This window comes from Sceloporus occidentalis, unplaced genomic scaffold (genome assembly GCF_023333645.1).
Source record: "Sceloporus occidentalis isolate IW3139 unplaced genomic scaffold, rSceOcc1.0.p SCAF_3, whole genome shotgun sequence".
Lineage (NCBI taxonomy): Eukaryota > Metazoa > Chordata > Lepidosauria > Squamata > Phrynosomatidae > Sceloporus > Sceloporus occidentalis.
Genome location: NW_028316983.1, coordinates 54,077,736 through 54,101,023, shown reverse-complemented (window position 1 = coordinate 54,101,023; position 23,288 = coordinate 54,077,736). Strand labels below are relative to the sequence as shown.

Sequence of the window (23,288 nt, the reverse complement as noted above, 5' to 3'; positions counted from 1 at the left end):
TCCCAGGTAAATGATACAATGTATAGTTCTACAGCCCAATCTCAAACTTCTGTTGATGTTATGGTATCGGCAGAATGCCTACTACTCTTACAGCTGCCATCTTCTTATTAGACTGTCTACAATAACAGCCTGTCATAAAGAAATTTAACAGGTAAAGATTTTCCTACAGTAGAGATAAGTGATGTGAAAAGGGGAAATTCCATGTGGCATTTTACCACTGAAGGCCCAAGAAAAGTAATATCAGAAAATGGTTATGAAATGTGTCATATAAATGTTTGATTTGTTTGATGGTATGGGGCAGGTGTCAGCATCAGCCATAGAATCACAGCCAACATTGCAATCATAATCTGTCTTGTATCATTTCCCTTTGCAAAACATCATCTTTCTACAAATCTACAAATGTCTAATTCTCTTTCCAAGACAGCATGTATGCAGCAATACAATTATTCCAATTGAGGGCATCCACAGGGATTTTTTCAAGATGGGAAAAATTGCATACTGATCATATAGAGAGCAACTATGCTGCTACAGCATGCCTTTTACTTGAGCATTTGTGCATACATATTGATGCTTAGCATCACAGTTGCTATCATGGAGAATACTTCTAACGGGGGAGGAAAATCCTCAAAACTTGGACTTGAGTAGCATTTAATTCAGAGTGCAAGAAGCATGATGCTCAACAACAGAAGTTAATGAGGAGTAAGTACTAAGTATTTTCTGGCATCACCACCTTTAACATTGGCACCTTCACAAGACTTGTGAAAAAGAGGATTCTCATGTTTTCAAAGAGAAACGGCTAAGATAGATCAGGGTGGGTGGTTCTGAAGGAGCCTGGATTGTTCCTTTTATTTTTCACATTGTTATAGCTACTTTTTACATCATTTCACATATAATGACAGATATTGGGGTAATTGAAGTCTCCCATTACTACTCTATCTTGTCTTTGAAAAACAGGTGATCTGATCCGGGAAGGCATCACCCAAGCCTTCTGCCTGCTCCCTGCTCCCTGCAGCCTGTAACTATTTCCTATCATGATAACACTGTTATTTCCCTCTCCTTTTATTTTTTTTTCTGCCCAAATGCTGTCCTGAAGCTGCAATAATATTTAAGCATCATAGTATCTCAGTGAAAATGGGAATTATCTTATTTGTTTCCCCATCCCCATAATCTAAATGTGATTTCTTTAAAAACGTCTCCCCTGTCACACACTAACAGAGATGGATCTAAAAAGCAAGGATCCCATTATGGTCTTGTAATACTTGCATCCCATCATGGGTTTTAATGGTTCAATTCTATTGCATGCTCCGCAAAACAAAAGAAAATGGATAGCACTGGGCCAGCACAGTCTTGCAGGTCATGAAGCAGTAATTGTGTGAAAACACATTTTAGAATTTTTTTTGTGGGTTTTTCGAGCTATATGGCCATGTTCTAGAAGAGTTTCTTCCTGCTGTTTTGCCAGCATCTGTGGCTGGCCTTTGACTTCACAATTTAGGAAGTTGCAACAGTGCACCATTTGAGGACAGTGCAAACAAACAATTCTGAATCCCTGGACAAGCAACATGGTAACTACTGAACCATTTTCCCCCAAGGAGAGAGCTGAGTGTGGGACTATGACTCTGGTTACAAGGGTTTGAATCCCCATTCAACTGTGAAACCCCCAGGGGGACCTTGGGCAAGCCATACCTTCTCAGCCTCAGAGGAAGGCAAAGGCAAATCCCCTCTGAACCAATCTTGCCAGGAAACTCCTGTGATAGGTTCACAGTATGTCAGAAGTGACTTGAAGGCACATAACAACAAATTCCTTCAAGATGAATAGGAAGATCCACAAGTTGAACACCAACTCCCCAGCGAAAGACTTGACAGACATATTGCCCTGACCATAGACCTAGCACTACACTGACAAAGACCCTTCTTGGCAGTCATTCATAGTCTAGAATGTCATTCTTCTGTTTCACTTTGAGTATCTTATAATTTAAATCCAATCATGCCTGCCCAAGCCTGTGCTACAAGACTTCTTGGCTTCAAGGCTTAAAGCATAATATGATTTCAACAGAGAAAATAGAAGGATGTCACCACTACACCTGAGACAATAGTCTAGTTCAAGGGCCCCAGGACAAGTTGTGTGGTGTACAAAGTTCTGCTCTCAAATAGAGGAAAACAGCCAGGGAGTTCAGGAGGAACAGCAAGATGGTTCATTGGCTGCCTAAGGAGGACTGACTCAGTCTATCTGATAACAGGGTCTGCTGGGAATAAACTAAACCAATACAGGAGAGAAATCCATCAAGTCTAGTAAGGTAGACCATTTGAAACCAATAGCACCATATCTAAGAAGGGGAGAAATGGATTATTTGTGGCCTTACAAAAGCTATACCAAAACATATCCTTTTCATTCCATGGTAATATTTATAACTGGCTACATCCCAGTCTGCAAGCCCAGCAGGGGCTCAGCTCATCCACAGTGCTAGTTCATCAGCCTGGCAGGATCACTCCTTGTCTCTGTCGCAACTGATAGTACATTCCAAACCTAATTGTTATCTCAGCAGAGCAACTCCATTATTCAGGCTGACAGTGCTCCCCCCTGCAACCCCCGTTAGCTGTTTGTTGCAGTGATGTTATATTAATGAGGCCTGCAAATAAATGAATAGGAGATCAGAGCACTGCTTGTTCATAAGGAAGCCAATTTTTTATTTATTTAATTACTGAGGCTGCTGGCAGCAGGGGAAGATTTATGCTATCAAGGGGAACATAGGGTGGATTCCAATGATGTGTTCTATGAATGGGAAAGATTTCATGTTAACATGTACGTTATTATTGATTTTTCTTTTATGTCAACAAGTAAAGATCCCTATAATCTCCAGTCCCTGTTGGCTCATTGCAATTTTAAAAGCTTGCCTCTCCACTGAACTGTTTAAACTTTTCAAAGGAAAAAAAATCTACTGCTGACAATTTTACCCTCTTTCCCAGGATGCCTCCCTGCCTGCCTGCCTGCCTTTCTTGAGATAGTGCAGAGACGTAGTTTCTAAATTTGCAAAATTGTTTATGTAATCAGGTGTGGACCATGGAATTACTTCTGTTTTGCAATGTAAGCATCCCTTTGTGCTGGTTTTACTTGTGATATAACATCTGCATTCCTGTTATTTATTGTTAGAGCTAACTAATAACTAATTTTTCAGGATATGAAAAAAAACAACCAAACCTTTAAACCAGGGATGGGCAGCTACAAGGAGTCCAGAAGCCACACCTGCTCCATTTTCAGCTCACTGCCCCTCACAGGATTTATCCAGTCAATTTTACAAAACCAAAAATACTGGTTACTTCCACTCTCTTAACATTTGCTGTTATCCATCTTTCTAAAGTGTGCAGTATTTGTGAATAGAGAGAGAATTATACCTCTTGATGGATGCTGAAAGTGTACTTTTCTATTTTTACTCCACCCATGAATGAGGCCTCCAGGTACCACAGTTCCATCCCTGCTTTAAACTGTGGGTTTGAAACCTGAATTAAATGGTATTTCTAGTTAGTTGTAACCAAGGCTGCTGCTGCTGCTGTGGATATAATTGGGTTAGACAAGGAGGTGCAATGTAAGCTCCAGAATTCAGAAGATGGGGAGAACAAGTTTATAATCAACCATACTTAAATAATTCATAATTTTATGTCTGCATGATATGGAATGATATGTCCTGCTGCTCTCAATGCTGCTAATTCCAAATATCTGTGCAGAGATATCTGGCCTAAATTGTGATCCTGCACACAGTTAGGTTGTTGCAATTCACTAGATGAGTTAGAGTTTAAGACAAGATCTTTTGCCAAAGGGCCAAATTCAGTTTCAGAAAAATCTGTATAGTACTTCTGCCAGGAAAACCCTGTATATTTTAGCTAAATGAAAACTTTATGCCATCAACTCAAAACAGCCCCCATCCCTCCACTTCATTTGGCTTTCCATTTTCCTGGATGAAGAATCCTAAAGCATTCTAAAGCTTGCTCATGATTTTGGGATATTGAGGTTAGTTCTAATAAAGTGATTCTGACAGTGGATTTTGAAATAGTAGTTTCCATGACTGCCCCAAGGATGACAAGAGGGAGACCCCTGCCCGGCATTTGTTCTGAGACGTTGCTATCTTGGGTGAAGGAATTATTTCCCTCTCCATTTAGCTCAAGGAAGAAAAAGAAACCTCTTGCTTTCTGGAAATGTTACATCTGTCTGAACAATTTACTGGAAAGGGAGGTTTGCTTGCAGGCCATTTTGCTTCTGGTGACTTACAGACCTCCAGCTCTTTGCATATGAAGCACAGATCTCTGTGAAAAGAATAACCTTAAAATGCTGAGAAAGCAAGTTTGTTTATTTATGGAAAGGCTCTAGGTTTGGATTAAAAATGAAAAATGGAAACAAAACCCCTTGAGATGAAAATAAAACCCACTGAACCCATCAGGTTGGCAGAGTGGGTGGGTCTCAGTGTCACATAGAATGAGGTTGAAAGTGAGAAGTGCTTTTCTGTTTCTAGTGGCAGTAGTAAGAGAGGGAAAATTCAGTCCTGGGCAGAAAGCCAGCATAATGCCTGTGATTTACTTACATTCTGTTGAAAATGAAAGCCATCAGAAAACAAGTGTACATTGGATACCAGAGTTGTCTAAATAAACTTTGAGGCTTGCTTGTGTGTTGCAGTTTGGGAAAGTTATTGTGATAACTGGTAATTAACTATTTTTCAGCTGGTTGCCTGCCCATTTGTTTTGCTACTGATTAGAGATCACCGGCAGTTATATCCAACAATGTGTAAGACACCCTTATGATGTAAATTGACATGATTTCTCTGATTCAGCAATGTGTTTTCTATTTCTTTTTTACTGCCTTTCCTCTGAGGACCTTAGAACAATACAGTGGGGTCAGAATCTGTTGATGACATGCTGGAGGATAGAACAAGTTATTTGGGGTGTGTGTGTGTGTGGGGGGGGGGAGGAATGCACTTCAGTAATGAGAAGCTGCCTTTCACAGGGGGAGAGAAGGAAAGCCCTGTGGATATAAGCAGTGGGAGTATTATTTCTGCCAAACATGAACTATAGTATCATAAGTTTGGATTGGATGCAAGAGTCATCTAATTCAATGCCTTGCCATGCTGGAATCCATAGTTAAAGCTCCTGAGAAGTTGATATCCAATTCCTATTTAAAAATCTGCAAAGAAGAAGAGTCACCCCCTTCTCAGATAACCTATTTCACTGCTGAATTATTCTTACCATTGGACTGTTCTTCCTAATGTTTAGGTGGAATCTTTTTCTCTGTAATTTAAATCCATTGTGTTGTATCCTAGCCTCTAGAGCAGCAGAAAACTCACTTGTTCCATCTTGTTCGTGGTATTATTATTATTATTATTATTATTATTAACCTTTATTTATAAAGCGCTGTAAATTTACGCAGCGCTGTACATATAATCTTTTTAATCAGACGGTTCCCTGCCCTCAGGCTTACAATCTAAAAGACACGACACAAAAGGAGAAGGGAGTGGTGGTAGGGAAGGGGATGAGGTCCAGCAGTTCTTCTCTACCTCCAAGGCCTGGACCAAGGCAGATGGACTGGAGGGAGGACTTGGCTTCTCGGAGCTAGCCTGCCTCTCTCTCCCTCAAGATGGTGGCTGAAGGGAGGGCTTGTCTTCTTCCAATATCACTACAGATATTTAACAATGGCTATCTTAACATCTCTTTATCTTCTCCAAATTAAATGATGTTGAAATTGTGGCCATTGCACAATCTGACTCTAGGTGAATCTCACAATAATGAGAATAGGCCTGGTCAAGAGATGGTGAGCTTCATGGCTGAGCAGAGCATGGCTGATTTGTAAATTACTGAAGACAGTCTTTGTTGTACAGAAAGTATTTGTACCTGATGTAGAGGAGGTATTAAGAAAAAACCTACTACATCAGGTATGGGTAGGAAACCTAGGCTTGAGTGACCTGTTCTAAGAAGATACAAGCCCAACAGGAGGACCACAACCTTGTTCCATTTTCACAGTGCCTTAGTCTTGGGATCCTGCTTAGCTACTCATAAAGATGAGATTCATAACACTAGGGGCAAGAATCCTGTTGGTGTACTATGGTAGCCATAGATCTTTTTCCAGGGTCACTGGAAGGCACTCAAAACCGGCTATCTCTATTTCTACAATACCTTACTTCCATCATAGCAGCTGCACCCATGGTCTTTCCCTCTTTCTGCCACCGTGTATGTCAATCTAGTTACATTAGAATGCTATGTCAATTAGAATCCAATCTAGGGTTTTGATCTTTGCAGTAAGATTTAGCTTTGTGTTTAAAAAGTTCCAAAGAAGGAGGCAACACCACACTCCAAGGCAGTGCTTTCCACTGTCAAACAGCTCTTACTGTCAGGAAGTTCTTCCTAATGTGGAATCTCTTTTCCTGTAGTTTTAATCTATTGTTCTGGGTGCTGATCTCTGGAGCTGCAGAAAATAAGCTCCATCTTTGGCATGACATCCTTCCAAATATTTAAACAGGGCTATAATATAACCTCTTAACCTTCTCTTCTCCAGGCCCGGCTCTTTAAGTTACTCCTTATAGTTCATGGCTACCAAACCTTTTACTCTGCAGCTTCTTTGCTGGGTGCATGAGAGGGCTTTGCAATACCAAGGTAATTGAGATGAAGTTTAATTTTTATATTTATTTCATTTTTATGGTATCTTTTTCAAAAAGGGACCCAAAGTGGCTCACACAATAAAACCCCTTAAAAACAATAAAAAACGAATTTAAGATAACACAATTAGTACAGTATAAAATTAAGATTAAAAACATACAGTACAAAAGTTAAAACCCACAATCTAATACAACTACCCCATATAAAAGCTACCCTGTCATGAATTTAAAAAGCCTGCCTGAATAAAAATGCATTTACTTGTCAGTGAAAGGCCAGCAGGGAGGGGGCCAGTCTAGCCTCCTGTGGAATGGAGTTCCAGAGGGTGGGGGCAGCTATCATTGCTTATAGTGGGCAGACATTCCTCCACTACAATGGTGCAAACAGCTAATCTCCAGGTGCAAACCTCCCAAGCCTAGGAATAAGCAAACCTTTTATGTATTGGCAAATAAATAGAAGCAACTATAGTTAAATCCTTTCCCCTATTTCTCACAACCTGACCTGGGATGGGATGGGGTGGGAGACAAAATCTCACTAATTTCTGCTATAAGTGTGTAAATATAATTAGTTTCCACATTTCCCTATTTCTTGGAATAGCATGCTAGGAGTTAATGTGTTGACTGTTTAATGTGCACACCCTTTTTATGCCCAGTCCTGTAGAACATCTAGGAACAGTTTGTCAGTTACATGTTTGTCAGTTACATCCAATGGAATCTTTAAAATGCATGCCTTGGATGTGATCATGCTCCCTCCCAAGTGATTCATAGTCTTGAATCTTTATTTAATTTATTTATTTTATTTCAAGGATTTATAGCCTGCATTTCTCCCACCTTCTGAACAGCTAAGCTAAAGCAGTGGCTAGAGCATGTTCTGTCAGCTTTAGCTTATCTAACAACTAACCCACTTCCTAAGGGAATAAGGGACCCACATGTGGTGCTAAATGGCATGGTAACTGTTTGCTTTTGCTGCTGTAATGTACTTGATGGTGCTACCCTTGGAGAAAATTCAGAAACGTCACCTGGTCCAGAGTGTGGCATGCTGGTTAGCATTGGGTGTTAAATTCAAGCAGCTCATAATATCAGTTCATTATGGTTACCAATCAATTTCCAGGCCAAATTAAAATGGATGGAAGTTAGTTTTGTAGTCCTTTAAGGTCTGGGCTCAGGTTGTTTGAAACACAATAAAGTAAAATAAACTCTCTCTCTCTCTCTCTCTCTCTCTCTCTCTCTCTCTCTCTCTCTGTGTGTGTGTGTGTTTATGTATTTGTGGGTATGGCTTGTTCTTGATGTTCTTTCCTACATGTTGAGAACTTTGAAGACCTCTTGGAAGTCACACTATAAATAAGGATTTCAAGAGACTGGCCTTTTTAAACAAGCTGTCATCACTTCTTTCCTCTGGCAAGCCTTTTACATCCAAGAAGTTGTATTAATAATATCTATTTGGTTTTTTATCTATAACTACTTTAATTTTATTTTTTATCACTCAAATTTTATTGGTACTTTATTTTTGTTTTATTATAAACTGCTGCTTCAAGCACCAATGGGTCAGAAATGAACTATGGACTTGCCAAAGAAAGAAAAGGGGGAAAAAAGAAACAAGAAAATGTATAAACAAAGATTAACTTTTTTTTTTGCATAAAAGACTGACAAATATATCAGCTTAATTCTGCCAATGAGAAAGCCCTGAGTCACCAATTGTAGCAATTGCATAAGAACTCAAAAATCTCCATAGAACTAATTTTACACTGATTCAGTGTAGCACTCCTGAGTTTGATCTATAGCCTACAGTAATGTGGGTCTATAAAAAGGAGAAAGAAAGGGGGAAAAAATCTAGTAGCACCTTTTTATGGACATCCATCTACTTCTTCAGATGCAAAACAGACGTATTAAAAGCTCAGGTTATTAAGCATATTTATACAGTTGTGGGATGGGATAAACTGGATAAATGGGATCCAGTAATACAGTATGCAAATTGTGACCCTTACACTAAATCTTGAAAAGGTTATGTGAGGTGATACAGGTTTTCACAGTGATCACTTAGTATTGATGTCTGAAAGCAATGAATCTGCTTACCAAAAGTCAGTTTTTTGGGGGGTCAAAACCTCCTCTAAGGAGATTCCTTCTGCCATATGTGCAGTACTGATGACTCAATATATTAATTAATATATATGTGGTATGCTAAGAAATCATTATCTTTATTCCATTATTTTATCTCTATGAATGGAATGCAATTTGTTAATTCAATCTGGCTTTTTCTCTAGCCCTGCACTGTAATGTCCTTGTTCGAGGACTGTGACCTGTAAATCCCATATTTTCTAACCAGGAAGGTTGAAATGAACTACAACTGGATTTGAAGTATTGCCATTTCTAATGTTAGACATGTGACCTCTCACATAGAGACTGTCCTGTTTGTCCAATGTAGATAGGGTTGCCATAACCCACCTGGGGGCGGGACTTTCCCGGTTTGGGGCAGGTCCACATGGTCCCGCCTTGGTTTGCCCCCGCTCCCGGGACTTCCCTCACCCCCCGGCGACGGATGCCAGGCAGGCAAAGGAGCCTCGCCTCAGCGAGGCCCGTTCCCTGCCTGGCCTCCTCCACTGGTGATGGAGGTGCCCAGGCAGGGCCAAAGGGCCTCACCTCAGCGAGGCCCCTTTCCCCTGCCTTGCCGCCTCCTCCGCCGGTGACAGAGGTGGCCTGACAGGGCCAAAGGGCCTCGCCTCAGCGAGGCCCCTTTCTCCTGCCTTGCCACCTCCTCCGCCGGCGACGGAGGCGGTCCGGCAGGGGAAAGAGCCTTTCCTCTTCTTTCTCCTCCTCCTCCTCCTCCTCCTCCTCCTCCTCCTCCTCCTCCTCCTCCTCCTCCTCTTCTTCTTCTTCTTCTTCTTCATCTTCTTCCTCCTTCTCTTCTTACTCTCCTCCTCCTCCTCTTCTTCTTCCTCCTCCTCTTCTTCTTCCTCCTCTCCTCCTCCTCCTCCTCTTCCTCCCCTTCTTCTTCATCTTCTTCCTCCTCCTCTTCTTCTCCACCTCATCCTCTTCTTCCCCTCTTCCTCCCCTTTTTCTTCCTCTCTACTTCTTCTTCTTCTTCCTCCTCCTTTTCCCCTCTTCCTCCTCCTCTTCTTTCTCCTTTTCTTCTTCTCCTCTTCCTCCTCCTCTGCTTCTTCCACTCTTCCTCCTCTTCTTCTGGTTTTTGGCTAGAAAGGGAAGCACATTTCTGCCATCTGTCTAGGAATAATACCAAATGTCCTCCATTTTGATCATGCCTAAGAAACATGCATTTATATTAACATTTTTAAAAAAACATCAAATTTTTTGCGTGTCCTCCATTTAAAAAAATGTGTCCTACATTTGAAAATTTTATCCTACATTTATCCTACATTTGTCTCGGTTTGGAGGTCCTGACTTATGGCAACCCTAAATGTAGATTATAGCAGGGCTCACATAGGACGGGGTATACCTCATTGGAGGATAAACAAGTAAATGACCTTTGACGTTGTGGGTGCTGTTGTATTGTTATACTGTTGTAATATTTCTCCCGAACCCATTCTTTTTTTGTGCTGCAACAGATCAGCATTGCTACATCTTTGAAAATGACTACTTTGGATCTTTTGACACCTCTTTCTGCCCAAATTTTTGCTTTTTGAAATTTAAAATTCATAATTTCAAGGTGAATCATAATATATTATTTGTTTTGATACACTCCTCTCTTTTTTGAATCCTTAGCACATGTGTTTTTGTTCCATGCAGAGATATGAGCTTTTACAAGTATTTTTTTTCCTTTGGAATGTAAAATCTTGCATCTGATGAAGGCTTATGCTAGTAATTCTCTTCTTCCAATTAGTCTTGACAATGCTATTGTATTCTTTTATGCCATCCCGATCTTTTTGAAGGGGCAAAATAGACATAATAATAATAATAACAATAATAATAAATTTATGTCTTTTAATGCTAAAACAGATATTGTTATTTCTTTGAATATGGACAAACCAAGCCATCCAGGGGGGTGGGGTGGGGTGGGGGAGTCAACCACTATGAGATTATCTTCTCTCTACATGAGAGCATTTTAAAAAATAGAATTTTCTTCTTTTTATCTTTTCTGTTGCTATAGACACTGGATTTGTGTGTGTGTGTGTTTGGCACACAGCACAAGTTTTTTTGTGCAAAAATCTGATAGGCCCAAAACACTCTCACAAAGCACAAAAACTGTAATCTCAGGGATAAAACTTCTGATTTTTTACATTCTTGCACGTATGAGACATTTAAAAGCAAAGATTTACATCCCTGTCTGTACCACTGATAAAAATAAAATGGACCATAGTTATCAAACTGAAGCTTACTTTGATGGGGCTTTTGAGCATGGACTGGTATCTCTGTGTACCACCTACTCACAGCTTGCTTTTACAACAGAAAGTTGTGAAAAAGAACATCTCATACAGACAGTGAGGGCCATTCCATCACCAAGTAAGAACAAAGTTGTTTATTAAAGCCTTTGGGGTCTAATAATTTCATGCTGTTTGCACTCATACCATAGGCCCTTCACATTCACTGGGGTTAGGGACATATGATCCCCATGAAAGTGGAAAAAACACAAATAAAAACCCACTCTTTTTTATCTGAGAAAACACCTCTCTGGGAATCTCTAGATCCTCCAGCATAACATTATGGTCAACATCCATGAGAGGCTGACCATAGAACTGCACTGGAGAACCTACAAATAAATGCCTAGAAAAATGTTTTGTCTAAGAATTTCTAGGTCCTACAGCATGACTCTATAGCTTCCAGTAGAGTTATGTTGGAGGTCCAAGAAAGAACATATTAATCAAATCCACAAATAATCAAATCCACAAAAGTCAAAGCCACAAATGTGGGGGGCCAACAGTACATTGGTTATTACCTTTAAATCCCTATGTGGCTTGGGCCCAAGTTACTTAAGGGAATGCCTCTCCCTACACAATCCGCCCCACACTCTTAGAACATCGAGGAAGAAACTATTGGAACATATGAAAACTAGACTAACTACAACTTCCCATAAAGCATTTACAGCCGTGGCCCTAAATGATGGAACAACTTACCGGAAGAGATCCATCTCATTACCACCTTAGAAGCCTTTAAAAAGGCACTTAAGACGGATCTCTTCTGGTGGGCCTATCTGATTTGATAGCACTAAAAATTGACGACAATTTGGCCTTTTTAGTGATTGGTAGTAATATGGCTGTTGTTTTACTGACTGTATTTTTAGATAATATTGTATTTTATATTGTATTGTGGTTTTTATTCTTTGCTGTAATCCCGCCTCGATCCGGAGGGAGAGGCAGGAAATAAAAATAAATTATTATTATTATTATTATTATTATTACATAGTTTCAAACTATTCTAAAATCTTTCAAATTATTGTATTGTTGAATATGTTTTAGATTGTTTAAATTATCATCTCCCGCTTTAAATTTTTGAAAATTTAAAGCTAACTGATTTTATGGTATGCTGCTTTGCGATCTTTGATATAGGCAGGATATAAATATTTTAAGAAATAAAAATTAAATTTTGTTATGGGCAATGTAATCAGCTACTGCACATGGAGTCATGGGATGTTTTGTACGACTCACTGAGAACTCACTACAAGCATTCCTTCTGAAGTCGAATCTCAATAATCAGTAGCTTTTGTCTGCATAAAGACTGAGTTCCTGAACCATCTCCTTCAATTCTGAATACACACTCCTTCTCTCTCACTCCCACTGTCTTTCCTTCTTTGTCTTTAAACTTTGGGCAAGGAAGGGTCTCTCTACTCATTTATCTCAGCACACTGTGCAGTAAACTAATGTCACAATCAAGAAGCACCATAATAAATACAATATGCAGATCACACACCCCAAGCCCTTAATTTCCAAAGATACATAATAGCAAAGCATTAAATACAAAATAATATAATATAATATCTGTAATGATGATCTTTAGAAAAAAAAACACACACACAAGCTCCATTAAGGGGACATCTGGCACAGCTAGTATAAGTGGCTATATCAGGACCATATTTGTGAATTTCAATAAAAATAGAGGCCTGCTGCCAACACAGAAAATCCTGACCTTTGCATCAGACCATAACTTAATTATTTGGTTAATAACCCTGGAATAACCTCTCATCTCTCATGTTCAGCCACCTCCACCTCCCTTATCTCTTTGGCTACATATGTTATAAAAATTCTGTGTATAGGATCTGCCTTTGGGGGGGGGGGAGTATCATCTACTCAGGAGAGTTGCTAAACACAGATCTTTCATCAAATCTATTTTTCCTCTGCCTACTCTTGCCACTGCTCCCATCTTCTGAATACCTATTTTCTGCTGTTAGCCATGTTTGATAAAGATCACCACCATTAAACCACACTGGTTTTACACATTCTCTGTCCCTTAAATATTGTGGGTTTTTTTTTTTTTTGGTTTTTTTTTTGCCTTTCAATAAATTTTAATTCTTTTTTAAAAATTCACAATAATTGAAACCTCAAAATGGATTCCCTCCAAATTACTGAAGAAGACCCCCTGTAATATCTATGATTTTTGGTCATAACATTGTCATAATTTTGTTATAAACCCTGAAAAAGGGAAATGAAAGATAAATTTCTAGTGGGTATTATAGAGGAAGTTTCCACATATAACTCTTGGACCTCAACACAAAAACTGTTATCTTTGAGACATTCTTCACCAGTTCTTTCTCTATAGTGTGAAGTGTGCCAAGATTATTGAGACACCAAACTGTCTAAATTTTTGCTGAGTTGAAATTGCATGTTTTATTTAAAAAAACAAACCATATATATATATATATATATATATATATATATATGAACTGAACCAAAACACCTTAGATCAGGTTTTCCTAACCTAAACCTTCAGATGTGTTGAATTACAAAACTCAAATGGAAACTTTAAACTAACACATTTGGAGGTCACCAGATTGGGGAAAGTTGCCATAGGATATGGAGCTACTCACATAGTTTCATAACGATGACAACACTGTATCTCGCTCTCTATTGCTTAGTATGTTTAATGAGAAAAATCTCTGGTGCCTAATTTTATATGTTCTCTGGCCAGAAGTTAAATAGAAATTGTTCAGTCTCCATTATATGTTGAATTTGAATTAAAAAGAGCATTAAAATGCTTACCGGGCAAGGTATTTTTTAAATGGGCCTTTTACAAATTTGTGATTTTTATATAGTGACAAGTTCTGGCACTGCTTTTAAGTATGCACTTAGGACAATGTGAAGTGATACCAATTGGGTACTTGCATCCAAACTATAAACCAGCATAATGGATAAAGCAAATGCAGAGCTGGGATTCAACAATATAAGAGGCTATTGATTGTTGTTTTTTTCTGATCCCCCCCCCCCCCCCCCCGTCTTAACGCTGTAATAGCTGCTGCTAGCACTGCTACTTTCTACTAGCTTTCAAGTGAGGAAAGTTTTCATAAGACTATTGCCCTGTATTGGCCTACAATCCAGAGAAATCAATTACAGACTAATTACTTCCCTGTTTTAATTAATATGCTTGCCGAAGGGCAGAAGGGACACCCCCAAATTGATGGCTAAGCTTGACAACTGAGAGTGGGTGGTCAAGGCTAATAAAAATGCATGTAAGCAATGCATAAAAAATGCTAGGCCTAAATTTAACTCAATGTTGGCACTACAGTACCATCACAACTGAATTTCCCTTCCCTCCTACCTTTCTGAGCTGCCTGAAAACAGGCTCTAGGAAAGGTGAGTGTTATTCATAGCCCCTCATAAGAGGTTTTTGGGATGCACAGGATGTACAGTAATGGTAAAGGAAAACCACACTTCCTGCTTCTACTAGATTTCTCTGTACATCTAGTAAAAGTCTAGCATTAGATCCTGCCCTAATTTAATAAGTTACATGCTGCTTTATCTGCTCCTCTTTGTTTCTTCTATAATGAGCTAGACAAAATGAGTTGGAAACAGGTACAAACAAAAAGGAGGGAGTAAGGGGAAGAAGAAAAAGAAATTTAGCAGCACCTTTAAGACTAACTGGTTTTTATTTTCACATGAGTTTTTGTGGATACAAACCTCAGATGCTGTGCAGAGAGATAGTAAATGCTCTGGTATAAAACATACTTAAACCATGTGTAAACCAAACACGGTTGGAGTGGGACAGAATGTAATAGGACCCCAAAAGATGCTAAGCATCTTCAAAGGGAAGTGTAATGTGATAGAGGTCTTTGGTAATTGAGTGTTGATGTGTGAAAGCAATAAATCTGTTTTACAAAAGTCAGTTTCTCTAGGTTCAAAAGAAGATTCCTTTTCTTATATGTTCTGCAGCAAGGACTCTTATATTAATAAATGCAGTGGGTCATGAAATCATTGTTTTTGTTTCTACCTCTGCTGAAGGATTGGAATTTGTAAATACAATTCAGTTTCTCTTTCTAGTCTTCCTTTGTAGTTTCCTTGTTCAGGGACTGCAATCTGTAAATCACTTAGTGTTTGTTCTAAGAAGGTTGAAATGTTCTGCATTTATATACCTGAGCATTTATTACTCCACTGCACAGCATCAAAAGTAGTATGGTTATATCTAGGGTGGCCAGGCATTCTCCTTTTCCTGAAATGTCCTACAGATCAGCTTTCTGTCCAGGAGGAATTTCAATATGTCCTCCATTTTGAGAATTACTAAGAAGCACATTGAATAGTACCATGTTTATTGTTACCCTTTGAGAAATATTTCTAATTGACATCCTGTCCTTGCTGCAAATAGGGGAAAAGGATGTACCTTCTAATGTTCTTTTTTCCTAGGATCAACAATAGCAAAGACTTGTCCCAGAGCTTGAGGCACATTTGTTTGAGGTGATAATGCAAATATTGAAAGAGTTTTTTCTTAATTTCCTCACAATGGACAAATGAAAGGGATGATTTAAAAGTAGATTCAGTCAGTCAATCATGAGGTATCATGCATATATAATCGTGAGTTCACCCATATGTAAGATCTAAAGAACAAGGCCTAAAACAGACGAGCCAAGAAAAGTGGCTTTTGGACACTTTGAGGGCATGACATTCAGATGATGCACACCCCCAAAGTGTCTGGAAACTGCTTTGAGGTTGCTCTGAGGTGGGAAGAGCTAGCCCAAAAAGGTGCAGAAAAAATGTACTTCTGCCAGTGGCCCATTGGGGACCGTGGGAACAGCCTACTTCAGAAGTGGGCCATGCTGTCACCATGGTCTCTAGTTGATCATGGCCTCAGGCTGTTCCTTTTGGACCATCTGCTTCGCCTCTAAGATTTAATGAATGGCCCTGGTATTTACATATCACAAAGTCAGTGCAACAAGCTTCTGAGATGGCTGAGTTTTGTGACAAAGAGATCTAAAAAATGGAAAGAATACTGCAGGAAAGAAAGGGAGAATTGTCATTATAATAAACTAAGATCAATGCAATATTTATTTTTACCAATATCCAAGTCTTCCTCAGATTTAAAGAACTCCAACTTTGCATGTGTTGAAGAATGCAGGAGCAGTAGCATTTCAGAATCAGTGTAAATGACCATCTGGTTAATAACAAATCTATTTACTTATTTAATTATTTTAAATATTTCAAAAGAATTCCAAAGTTGGCTAACATAATCAAGTCAACAGATGAAGAATATTTAAGTTTTTTTTTAAAAAAATCGATAAAATGTTATGGGTGAAGCAAAAACATTTTTGAGTTGAAAAATAAAACAAATTAAAAGATCGGCTAAAGAAAAGTTTGATTGCTTGAATCCAGGATTTGCTTTCTGTTAGCAGAAGTCTGCTAATGAGTGGCCCCTTCTTTTGACTTTCAGAGGCCAAGGGACCATGTCATGGGGTGGGGAGGTCACTTGAATTCCTTTGACTATGTATAGGGATTCAAACGTTTGCCTAGTTTTAAAAAAGTCAAAGAAACAATGAGATAGAATATCTTTGAGGAGCAGATACCATGGTCAGGATCATATTGTAGGTCAGCCCCTTGACACCATACCTTCATCACAGATGTCACTGACAGAAAGAGAGTGAAGGCTTCTGAGTCCATCCCCTACTGAAATAGTCTGTTTAGCTATTCAATAGCTCTTACCATCAAGAAATTCTTCCTAATATTTAGATAGAATCTCTTTTCTTATAATTAGAATCTATTTGTTTCTGGTCTAGCCTATGGAATAGCAGAAACCAAGCTTGTTTCACCTTTTACATGATGTCCCTTCAGATAAATAAAAAATGGCTGTTGTAAAATCTCTCAGTCTTCTCTCAGTCCCCAGAGCGATAAGCTGTTTTCCTTTGGGCTTGGTTTCCAGATATGTGCAGATAATAATGTCTAATATCATATGCATATTAAGAGAGTTTTAGGATACCACAAATTGGTTTTCAATACAAAAGGAAATTCAGGTAAGTAAGCAAACAAGCAAGCAAAGAACTGAACAAAAGTGGGAGAAAATTAATTTCATTACCTCAGTGATACGTGGGTTGGAGCATTTGACATTCCTGCTTGACCAGTCAAGCCATCTTCCCCAGCCACCAACAGGTGAAGGACAGTGCTGACGCAAAGTGCATTTTCCCTCTCCAGTGCACCAGCCACACTCAAATTTCTGATCTGCTTTCAGGCACAACCCACAGCTTTCCCTCTGGGCTGCACATTTGTACAGATGAACTGTGGGGACAGAAAATAGGAGGATGAGTGACAGGCAGCATGCTCCTGACAAACCAAATGACATACATTTTGCTAGAAGGCATAAACTGAAGTTTCTATGGACTCCTGTATGAACCTCCCACTAATTTTTGTCTTAGTCCATTTACTGTGTAGCCTGACTTACCAAGATTGTATGCATGCTTGTTATCTAGCCATGAACACAATCTGTCATTAGGCTGGCTAAGGAAGCTTCTTTGTTTGGGTCATGCAGTGAACCCTCTTCAAAGATAATGTTATAGTTTAGTAAAACTAGCTTTTCCATGTTTAAAATAATCTGGGTTTGAAAACTATTGCAGTCATAATCTGTTATGCTATGAAGCTTGGTGAACCTTCATTTTCCAAGATGGGACATCCTTGTGCCCTCCTCACCCTCAGAGTCATATTTTGTGACAGAATCCACACAAAACCAAACTGAAAATGCAGGCATTCTGTGATATTGCTACATAGAACATTCTAAACAATGTTTTCAAATTCCATCCACATGCAACACACATTTTTTCCCCATACAAAATATAGCTGAAACAAAAATGTTACAAACAAATCTGTTCCTTTTTAGTCTGAACCCATCAGCCCAATAATGTCCATTGTAATTTTTAGTTAACCATGATGCTGAGAAGCAGAAATTACATGCACAGGTTGTCAGCAGGCTTGCCCTGATTTGGCAAGTGAGGAAAAAAATGTTCAGAATGGGTTCAGGAATAAAAGGCATACAAAAGCTCAGTCCAGATGGGCCAAATGTACCATGCTGGTGGCATACTAGGGTTAAGGGACTGCACGGCAACCATATGGCAGCACCCCATGTAGAGAGGCGCCGCCATTGTGATGTGACGGATGCATAGCATCCGCATGTCGCACCGTGCCAGTTATGTCACGAGTGCACCATTGGCGCACTCAGGCATAACTGGCACAGCACAAAAAGAACCCGCTTTTTGCGGGTTCTTTTTTCTCCGCAGATAAGCTGCGCAGTTTGGCGGCTGCGGGTTCCCTACGGGGGGGGGTGTGTGTGTGCCAGCAGGCCTCTCTTTTGGAGAGGTTTGTACTGGGCCAAAGTTAGCCTTTCCGCTAACCATACTGCTAACTGCTGTACTCTGGCAATCCAATGAGATCAGAATCCCTCCATCCAGTGCAGTGCAATGCTAAAATAAAATATGAACTTTTAAAATTCATACATAGGAGGATTAAGTAAAAAAGTGTTTTACTCTTTCACTATCTAATAGTTTCCAGTGAGGATCTTCAGGTGTGAGGATCAAGATACCTAGCTAAGCTTTTACACAGATGTTGAGTAAACTGCTCCTTCACCCTGTTTTAGTGGTTCCCTCACTAGTTATCTGTAAACTGTATTAGCCAGTGGAGAAACAAAAGCATAATTCAAGAACTAACTATGTGCTTGGCTATTCAAGGTCTCTGCTTGCACACAAGAGTTTGTACACTGTGGGTATATAAACTCCTCTCCTTCCTGTTGAACCTTTCCACAGATGTTCTTAGGTATTATTTCTTCCATGCCTGATTTGGATGTCAGGCTTCAAAACCTCTTTGTTTAGTTTGCTCCACTGATTTCAAGCAAGAAAGACCTTATTGAAAACAATGTCTCCATTCCCAGGGAGCCTGGCAGGACTTCCAATATATCAGGTTCCACAGTAAACTTCAAAAGCACGCAAAAGCAAAATATAGTTCAGATGGGAACAAACAGGACCCATTAAATGGATGTCCTTGCTGCCATAAAAATGAAATTCTTTAATGGGTATTCATTTCAGGGAGCAATTCTGCTGTTTTCTCAAGGTTTGTTTTGATTTGAACTGCCACAGCTTTAGTCTTATAACAATTGACTTGGATACCATGTGTATTTTTCTAGGCATTCCACCTGTAGCAGCAGTCACTGTCCAACAGCTTTTCTTGTATATTAAGTATAGATTTACCCAACTGAACCAGACTCTTTTATCCAACTATACATACTGTTTGTAACTGAGCTGAGTCAAAAATACATGGCTGCAGATGTAGTTCATTCTCAGTGTAATGATAACCAGCATTTGCAGCTTGCTTTCTTTTCTTTTTAAAAAAAAAAGGTCTGTCAAAATGTGGATTGGTTTGATATAAAGTTCTTATACTAAGACTATGCTGCAGTATGAAATCACAAGAAGGGAGGAGGGGCCATAGTTTAGTTTTTGTGTTCTATATCAAACTTTACTTTCCCCAAAGTAAATTCAATGTCTGTTTTCTACAATTGATAATGTCATGAGTGAAATACTGTGCAGTCTAAATACATTAGTAGATGCAGATGCTCAGCTACATAATCAGCAGAATCATGTCTGAACTTGGATTCACATCAATGAAGAGAAAATGGGTATGAGAAATGCTATAGCAAAAAAACAGCCAATATCATTACAGAGCAAAAGTATGAAAGCAATACTTTGAAATAAAGCAGAATACAGTATATGGATGTTCTCTATAGCACAAGGTAGATTCCTGCATTACTTTTATGGGATTACTCTTCCGTTTTCGTCAGTCAAACACAGTTTTTAGGATGTTAATTGTTAAATTAACACATCCTACCACAGGCCCCTTACCTTCCACCACTGCTGTGTTCCCTCTAAAGCCGCTGTCACAGCCTGTAAGAGCAGAAATGGGACACCTCCCTCCACCACATGACCAGGCATCTCCTTCCAACATTCCAGGCTGGGACTTTCAGAGGGAACACAGAAATGGTGGCAGGTAAGGGGGTGCGCAGCCATGCGATCTGCTGGATATTGCAACAGAGTTTCTAGGAAACTTCACCATAACCAGCCAGTGTTTTTAGACCATGGTAAGGACCTTTTAGACTGAGTTGGGCCAGAATCACTTTACTGGTGTCTGGTCTGGCCAGTTCTGGCCTGGGGCTATTGGGCTGCATTGTCCGGAAAGGGTGACACCAGATTGCAGGGAACATGGTCTTTTTGTCCTGTGCATTCTGCATGTAACAGGGCTACTGTCACTAAAAACAGGTGTTGTTTCCAGGAGACAGATTTAACAGAGGTCAAGAGAGGGAAAGAAGAAAGTATGTGCCAAAAAACAAAATTATACTAATATTTTAGTAGTTTTATCAACCAATAAAAATATTTCAAATGGCTGAGAACAGATTCTCAAAATTTATTCTGGGATAAAGACATCAAAATAAACAAACAAATCTTTACCTTTCAAATCTTCTGGGTTGTCGATAATGAAGTTCCCATTCCATACCACAGCAAAATCTACTGCTAAGTTACTTATGTCCATTCCATCATAGAGATACTATAGAATAGGGAAATTAAACACATTTATGAAAACTTTCTGTGACAAAAGAAGAGGAAGATCTATCCAAACAGTTTTTAAAGTGACAATACACAGGTCAGAAAACTGTGGCAAGATCTGTCTGATTGCCAATTTTAACATATATTTCCACCATCTGAATGAAGAGAGACACTTCATGCCATAGCAAGATAATTTAATCAGCTGACAAACCTGGAGATAGGTAATAGATTAATTATCCAGTTCATGTAGACTGTTTTCACCACTCAATCCTTGCTTTGCCAATAAAGCACCATTACCAACAAAATAATTAATGAGAGGAAAAAGAAAATTTTAACATTCCAAAGGAGAGCCACATTGGCCTCAGAATGGAGTATCTAGAAAAGAGGGCATACTTGGCTGGCTAGCACCCTTATAATTTTGTTGCTGGCCCCACTTTCAAGAATTCTAATAGCTTTCATTCTGAGGTCTGACTAACAGAAGCATTAGGAGTTGGTTTGTCTGGTATCTTCTGGTTGTATCTTAATGGGTGTGTGTGTGTGTGTGTGTGTGTGTGAGAGAGAGAGAGAGAGAGAGAGAGAGAGCTTGTAATCCACCTCACAAGTGTCTCTCTTTTCTGGCCTAATGAGGTCGGTTTTACACAATACTTTTCCCAGTAAGAAAGTTAAGCTCATTATCACTTAACTTGTGCATTTTATAACAGACTATGACACGGGTGTCATTTGGGCTGCATAGATTGTGCAAAGGAATTTGTTTAAGTAACAGTGAGGTGTTAGGGGCAAAATGCCACAGAAAAAGGGAGTTAGGCAATTATAAAACAGCTTTACCATACCAGAGGACAAAAATGACAGATTGCTGTAGCTCTTCGTGTATATCATCCTTTTCACATTGTACCTTCCAGCTCTTTCTAAGGTGCAACCTAAGCAATGTCTTTCAGAGAGCACTAAAATGTCCTATATCTTTTGCTGAAGGCATCACCAAATTCACTCACCAGTTTTTTAAAAAAGCATCATCACAAAACCAACTTGAGTTACAAGGTTGCCATCAGCATGGAATCGGGCTGTGCTCACAAACTCAGGGAGGACTTAATAATTACTTATTTGGAATTTTTATTAATTTTTGTTTTTGCACATGTTGAACTTGAAAAGGAACCAAAGCTCTGGATTATTTTACAGTATGTACAAGCAACTATACATACAGAAAACTGTACAGAGGCAGCAGCATGATGGAGAGAAATCCAGCATTGTGTAGCAGTTTGAATGTTGGTCTAGGGCTGCTGCCACATTGCAGAATTAATGCAGTATGACACCATTTTAACTGTTATGGCTCCATCCTATGGAATCCCAGGATCTGTAGTTTGTTGTGACACCAGAGCTCTGTAAGTCTAAATATCTCAGAAAACTACCAACCTCAGAATTCCACAGCCTATTTTCTATTTCATTTTTGTTCTGAATTTCCATGTCCCAAAGAACCATTGTTTATGATTTCAGCATCTGCAGTACTGTTAAGTAAATGGATGTGTAATTTCTAGGATTTATTATTACTTTTTTTTAAAAAAGAGGCTGTTGAATTGTGGTTTCTGGCATCACACAAAAACAAAGTTCTGATGGCCTTGATTGATGTGGTTCCTTCCAATGTCATATTTGTGGGCTTGGATACTCCTGTGGAACAAAAAATATTGCTGCCTCACAGCCAAGACCTGCCCTATCATTAGGCACAGTGAGACAACTGCTTCAGGCAGCAGATTGTGTGACATCAAAGGGCAGAATCTTGTGAGTCAATCAGTTTATTATGATTGCATTTTTATTGCCAGGAAAATACTTGAGAACTGTTTGTGATAGGTAATCTGACCAGCCTAGGATATTACGTGTCTTTACTTTCAAGGGAGCAGGACCATTTGCTACTCTGTTTTGGGCAGCAAAATGCCTTGGGCTTATCCTGTTCTCAACAATAAAGTGTGCAGTGGCCTCCTAGGCTATGCTTATTTAAGAGAGATTATTTTTCATGCCTTTCTTCCCTCTCCTTTCACATCCCTTCTCCTTCTACCTCTTTTCCCAGCAACAGGCAGCTTTCCAGTATTACACATTCTATCAAGCTGCTGTGGCCTGGAATTTGACAGCTCCCTGATAAGAAGGCCTGCAATTCTCTTTATCTCTCCTGTGTGAATTAGCTTTGCCTTAACACCTTTGTCACATCCCCGCCCCAACCCCCCTTTTCCTGACCCCCCACAGTCACAGACGGAGAAGCTGACAGATAAAAGATCTTCTCTGGGGCCAGGATTCTAATTAAACACCTCACTTGCCTGTGGCACATTCCCATCCGGAATTCAGGATTAGTTTAACTCCCTTTCCCCCCTCTCTCTTTTTTTTAAATTGTCTTCCAGAATAATTTTCTCTGGCACATTTTTCTTGTACCATCTACATTTGCATCATTCTTGGCTTCCACAGCTAAGATGGCAGAGTCTTTGATACTCCGAGCACCAGTAAATGTGAGTATGATATTCCTTGAGTTATCAAGGATCTCAAAAATAATTTTTTTACTTAGAAAAAGAAGTTATAATGGGGGGAAATCCAAAGTATATAGCACACTAGGCACAGAAAGCTAGCACTGTGCCATGTAACAGCCTGCTGTGGCATTAAGGAATAAGCAGTCATGATGAATAGAAAGAAGAGGTAAGTATCCCATACTTGGAGGTTTGTATGTTCACTCCTGGGAGACT

The 23,288-nt window shown here is 39.4% G+C and overlaps 1 protein-coding gene across 2 annotated transcripts in view; it reads right to left on the bottom strand.

Annotated features, from left to right (window-relative positions):
- Window positions 1–23,288, bottom strand: part of PLXNA2 (plexin A2) — a 586,503-nt gene that overhangs the window by 169,210 nt on the left and 394,005 nt on the right. For both annotated transcript variants that reach the window (XM_089514441.1, XM_089514442.1), the window contains 2 exons: window positions 20,476–20,572; window positions 17,070–17,269 (listed from right to left, as the gene is read on the bottom strand). In XM_089514441.1, coding sequence (XP_089370567.1) covers window positions 17,070–17,269; window positions 20,476–20,572 — 297 coding nt within the window. The remainder of the gene's footprint in view (window positions 1–17,069; window positions 17,270–20,475; window positions 20,573–23,288) is intronic.